Source organism: Erigeron canadensis, chromosome 5, assembly GCF_010389155.1.
Source record: "Erigeron canadensis isolate Cc75 chromosome 5, C_canadensis_v1, whole genome shotgun sequence".
Lineage (NCBI taxonomy): Eukaryota > Viridiplantae > Streptophyta > Magnoliopsida > Asterales > Asteraceae > Erigeron > Erigeron canadensis.
Genome location: NC_057765.1, coordinates 44,305,281 through 44,311,815, shown reverse-complemented (window position 1 = coordinate 44,311,815; position 6,535 = coordinate 44,305,281). Strand labels below are relative to the sequence as shown.

General features: G+C 29.8%; 1 protein-coding gene across 1 annotated transcript; it reads right to left on the bottom strand.

Annotated features, from left to right (window-relative positions):
- Positions 1 to 5,076: 5,076 nt before the first annotated feature.
- Positions 5,077 to 6,294, bottom strand: LOC122600910 (metalloendoproteinase 1-MMP-like). Its single transcript, XM_043773687.1, has one exon. The coding sequence runs from the start codon at positions 6,285 to 6,287 to the stop codon at positions 5,241 to 5,243; it is 1,047 nt and encodes a 348-aa protein (XP_043629622.1). The 5' UTR covers positions 6,288 to 6,294; the 3' UTR covers positions 5,077 to 5,240.
- Between the last annotated feature and the right edge of the window lie 241 nt (positions 6,295 to 6,535).

Below are 6,535 nucleotides of genomic sequence, written 5' to 3'. Positions count from 1 at the left end.
TTGAACAGTGTTATTCTGTGAAATTGGCATATGTATCTTAAGTTGCGTGTATAGTTTGACCGGCCGATATTATCATTTTGACTGATGGAATATAAACACCACAAACACCACAACGGTAAACACATAAACATTATAACTCTTTCCTTTAGCAACACTTTCTTAACCCGTGTATAAATCGATAAAGAAACTAACAAATAGGGAATACAAACTGCAATCATACAAACACTTTTAATAACAATAGAAAAATCAACAAACGCACAAATATAAACACAAACACTTTTAGTGTAGAAAATCTTTTAAAATGAGAGTGAAAACTACTACGTAGTGTCATGCTTTTGTTTTTTGTATTAGAATAATGAAAGAGCATTAAATATGAGTTTGTTGGGGAAAATTATAAATTGTTTGGGTGAAAATGGCATGATGATGAACGCCGTGGAGTTTCATGATTTTGTCCTTAACTTCAACCTTCAATGTCAACCTAATGCATTTAGGTATTTGTATTTTGTAGCTAAATATATGTATGTGTATGAATAGAAATATAGCAAGTATATTTACATGTGTAAATTAATACATAATTTAGCAATTTAGCATACCTACTTCACTTTGCTATATGTCTAAAGTTTTAATTAAGAGCTAGCGTTATCAATTAGGAGATGTATGTATCTTAAAGCATAGTTACTAATTAAGATTTAGATGTTGATGTTAAGATTTCATAATCCTGGTCAATAAATACGATATCGATGTATATGGAATTTTGAAAACATATATAGTATAGTATACATATAGGATCTAGTATTCCAATTCATAGGTCTTTGAGACTTTGCCCAGATAAATTAGTTGAGACAATAAAATAAAAGTAAAATGGACCAGGTCACAAAACCAATCATAGAAACATAAACTCGATAGTATTATTAAATACTCAAAACTGTTATAATCTCTACTTTTTGAATTCAAGATAACTATATTTTTTTTTCCCTGTTAAAAAAAATAAAAAATCACACAACCATTCAATATAACTTTCTTACGATACAATCGTTACAACTAATCACAATTTTCGGAGCCCAAAAACGAAAAACTCAATTTCAGTGAAGTCCAAAAAATGTTTGGAGCTGCATTAGATCGATTTCGAACAGTTTGGGCCTTTCATTACTGGACTTGTTAAACAAAGTTTAAAAGTGTTAGCAATTTTAATCTTAAGGAGGCTCCTAAATAACTTTCAAAGAGTTTATTTATAAATTGGCATGAACTCTCAATAATAGTAGGAAAGATAATCGAACAATTATCTAGTAGCTAGTTTTAATACATTTGAATGGTGGATCGCTAGTTTATAATTGTTTGAGCCCAATCAGAGGTAGCCCATAGAAATTTTTGTTTACTTATTACTCATGACTTTTTAACCTCTTTAGTTTGTTTAAAATATTTTAATGACGTACAACGTGATACAAGAAACTAGCTGCATTATGCTAAAATTTTGTTTTTAAGTTATCATTTCAATACAATTATTTGATAGAAAGTAATAATCAACTTGGAAATGCAAATGGAAAACTTGGCATATGCAAAAGCAGGGAAACAAAAATAATAGTAATCAACTACGCCAGTTTAAATAACAAGAAAATAACCAACAAAAGTAAAAATTGTTTACGTTGAAAGATAATCCAAAATGATTTGTCAATCAATGATGAAAGAAATCAAGAGCACACGACATCTTTGTAGAAAAATTAGGACGAACGTACCCTTGAGAAATCCAACTTGGTGACTAGGTATGGTCTTTAATTATCTCCTTTTTCTTTTCTTTCTAACAAAGTTAGTCTAACCCATTTACGAGCCCACTAATTCAAATCTGGTATCATCGTACGTAGATGAACCTTCGTGGCGACAAGTGAGTATACTTTTCTAGCTCATGGCCGGTATATAAACTTAGGTCTTCCGGATTCTAGATGTTCACTCATCATATAAAAATCAGAATTTATCGCTAAATGATCACCATCCTTGTCCTTAAAGTTGGTATAGCGTTACTTTCTTAGTTAATCATTTTTTTTTTCTTTTGGAAAATCTTAATCTTAATCTTATCTTATTATATCTTATATAATATATACTATAAGACAGTTGACCTAATGACTTATTAACCAATTACATCGCTCAATTTCATCAAATTGACTTTTTGATAATGTCATCATTTAGATAAACTACAAATTAAAAATCCTAATAATCATTATCCAAATATATTATTATATTAGTATTTATATTAATTTGTAGAAAAAATCCCATTAATTTACACTTTTTTATTTTCCATCAATAATTTACATTTTTTGTCTTGAATACTTAATTTATATTTATTTTTAGCCATCAACTTGAGAGAATTTTTTAAAATTTATAATCATTTAATTAAATTAAAAAAACTTTTAACATATGAAATATTTTCTACAAAAAATTATTTCAAAACTTAATGACTTATTAACAAATATTATATTAGATTTTTATAATTATAAATATTAATATTTAGTTTAATATTTGAGATAAATACAATGTGAACTTTAGATACATATGCCAAACACGATTTACAACAAAGGATTACTTGAATCCTAAATCCAAATCAATATAAACTACATTCAAGATTCATTTTATCTCACAATAAAAAAAAGTACATAATTTTCTCCTTTTTATATATTAGTTTTACATGTTAATGTTTAATGTTATAATTGTCACTCAAATCAAAATAATATAAAAACAATACTAATTGTTATCATATTATCATAGAACAAGTGATTGAAAATAAACCTATGCGTGTTATGGACGCGCATCATGATTAAATATATATACTTGAATGTCAAGTACATGATTACAAATATGTTTATATTTTAATTCTTAATTATCTTTCATAATAATATCACATTATGAGTATAACTGGTTTCAAAATGTTCTATAATGGAGAATTTATTATATATAACATGTGGCTTGTGAAAATGACTACAACAAACAATTCCATCAATATGTCTAGGCTAATCATTATATATAGTGACAAACATATGATTATTGTACTACAAATATAACACTTGAAACCGTATTTTTTTTCAAAATTATAAGCTTTTATGACTTAAAAGTATGAAGATCTAATATTGATAATATCGTAAACCTCGTGTCCAGTGTTGGACACGGGTCTAAAATCTAGTAGATTACTAGAAAAGTCTCAATTTTGCACTAAATAGAATATTAACAAGAGAACTTTTATATATGAAGTCAACTTTAGAAGATTATTTATTGTAAATAAAAGTACTCTGAAGGATATCATGAGACCAAGTCCTTGGCCATATATATATATATGGTGTTTCGGAATTGAATAAACAGTTAGTACTTAGTAGAGTTATCTTGAGAGGGATGGACGGGCCAAAAAAGTTGGTCGTTAGGCCATTTGGTTTTTAAATATCAAGTGGTTCGAGGTGAGGATTTATGAAGGTTTTGGAGTACATATGAACAAAGTCAGAATTTTCATTATGAGGTTTTTAAACGATTTTTATGATACTAATAAGCGTAAAATGAAACTACAAAATTAAATTACATTCTCAGTTACCTTTAAAAACAAATAAACATATAAAAAAATTATATTAAAAATATCAAGATGAGAACAACTAGTGGAATACATATGTTGTATACATCTAAGTTCCGCCTGCCGTGAGCCTGCCTTCACGGAATAACTTAAGTATAAAATGTATTCATTAATTAAGCCCCACAAAGCGTAATTTGCCTTTTCTTTCATTGTCGGACCTTACATTATTGTAGTGAACAAGTAGTTCTACCAAGACGTTGATTCGAGAGAAAAACAAAACTCTTGTGACAAAAGTTAAAAGCATTAAGCTGAAAAACAATATTTTCGTGGCAAAAGTTAAGAAAATAAAAGTTGTGGTCAAAAGTTAAGAAAATAAAATTTTGGTAACAAAATTTAGAAACTAAAAGTTATGTGGTAAAAAGCATATAAAAGAAAACTTTCAGAGTGAGACTTAAAAAAAAGAAAGTTATGTGGAAAAAAGTATAAAAGTTAAAAAACTTAAACTTGAAAACAAAACTTGTTTGGTGAAAGTTTAAAAAATAAAAGTTATGTGACAAAAAGTAAAAGAGAAAATGTAAATAAAACGTTTCCATGCATGAGGAAAGTTTAATAAGTAAAAGTTATGTTGTAAAGTCAAGAAAGAAATAAATTTTTGATGGAAAAAGCTTAAAAAGCAAAAAATTATGTAGCAAAAAGTAAATAAAACAAAACTTTAGTATCAAAACTTAAAATACTTAAACTTGAAAACAAACCCCGTTAAGTACACTTTTGTAACTACCGTTAGTTAGCCATACAACACCTAACGGTCGTTAAGGTCGTTAATTATTTTGATTATGCAACAACGAGTTATATCTTATGCATTGAACGAATTGAAATACTTTTAGCTAGAGTACTCCACTCAATCCCTCATACATCGTCCCTAGCTACCATTTAGTAGTATATATATAATATATGCAAAACATCCTGTTCAATAAATCAAATAGTTGATTGATAATTAATCAAATTTTTATTAGTGGTTGATAATGAAAGAACAAAAATGATTTAAAAAAGATAAACAATTAAGTTATATATATTATTACACATTATTGCTTAAGATGTCTATTATATATGTTAGGAGTATATATTAAGAAAATAGTTTGGTCATAGAAAAGTAGTTTAGTTAGTTAATATAAATAACATTTGGTGAGAATTAGTTAGTTGACATTGAAATGGTAGCCGTCAACGAATTGAATGGGAGTGCGATATATGTTTGGTCGTCTAGTAGCAGCCACCCGACGACCGTTAGAAACTTCCGTATTATTTACTCAATGATCTTTTTATTAAATTTATAAAGTTATACTTCATGGAATACAATTTGTATAGTTGCGCCCCCCTCAGTATCATGTTTGTATCTAGTCTAGAAAATGAAAAATAAAATCTACAAATTCATCAAGATCATTTTCACATAAAATCTACCAAAAAAATGTTAAAATATCATTGGTTCTAAACAATAATTCAATAATACATTCACAACCTCTAAAAGACAAACGAAATTCATTACAACTTAATTGATTTTGAGAGATTCAATTAGTAGTATGTTTTAGTCAAACTTTAATTTATGTACAAAATCTTGCTATACGTCTACTTCATATATGCTATTGTACGTATTTATGCAATCGATCATTTTGTAACTCATGCCTTTCACGAGTTACACAAATTAATGATTGATCAAAAGCATCGCTAGTAGGGCGATGATCCAGCTTGATGAGGATCTGAGCTGGATCTTCGAATCAACACCATGATTCGAAGAAGTATCAGGCTGAGACAAAGCTTCGATATTAAAATTTGGGTTTGATCCATAAAGTTGTTGAATTCCTTCAATATCATCAACCTTCAAATCCAGTTTTTTCTCTCTAGGTTTCAAACTCGGATACATGACAGATTCTTTCACAAAACTATGAGCTAGTCCTAAAACATGACCGATTTCATGAGTTGCAACGGATTCCAAATCGACAGCTACCCCTGATTTCTCTGATTCGAAATCGACTGCCCATGTTTCCGCCGCATCAAGGTGGAGTTTCCCACTTTCGGGTGAAAACCCGTGTGCTAAAACACCAAGAACACCATCAAATGGTTCTCCATCGTCATGATCACCATTATAAAATCCTATCTTGATGTCCGAGAACCCGTAGTCTTCAGCTTCCGTGAAGTTCACGGGAATCACTGCTGACCACCGTGAAAAAGCACGTCGAAAGACGGCTTTTATGTCAGAAATTTTCAAATTTGAAATGATATAGTTTGGGGAAAAAGCATACGTGAGAGTTGTTGGTAAGTCACGTGACCATCTTGGCTTGTCTTTGAAGTAATTATAATGTTGTATTGCATGCAAATTCATTTTTGGTGGCACATCACGCACGCCACATCTCGGTGATGTCATTTGAGAGATTGTTTCCGAGTCAAGTTTTCCGGTAACAGGAAGACCTAGTTTCCGCTGGTATCTGGTAACTGAAAGCTCAAATTTGTCATCAAATTTGTCACTAAAGGTAGTTTCGGATACTTTAAGGTATCCGAAACGTTGCATGTATTTCTTGAGCTCAGACATGCCAGAATAGTGGGGCCCTTTGCTAGCATCGATGAATTTTTCAAAGTCGTGCCAGGTGGAGTTGTGGATGCCATTTATGGTGGTTGTTGACGACGGTGTTGTTCTTGCCGGGAAACATGATGGATAGAAGAGTAATAGTAGAAGAAAGAATAAGAAGAGCATGGTGGGCGTTGGAGACACGAAAATATGAAAGTGAAGTTTGGTTATAAAGAAATATATATGATCATGACATTTGTTGCTAACACTTGGTACATACACTTGTAGCATAATATAAAGTCAATTATTTGGAACTCAAAATTTTATTTATGCATCATAATAGCTTTTCGAAGACCATGACATGGACACTCTTTTGTATATTTCGTTTATGTTGAAAGTTTATGAATTCATGACATGGACACTTTTGTAGTATA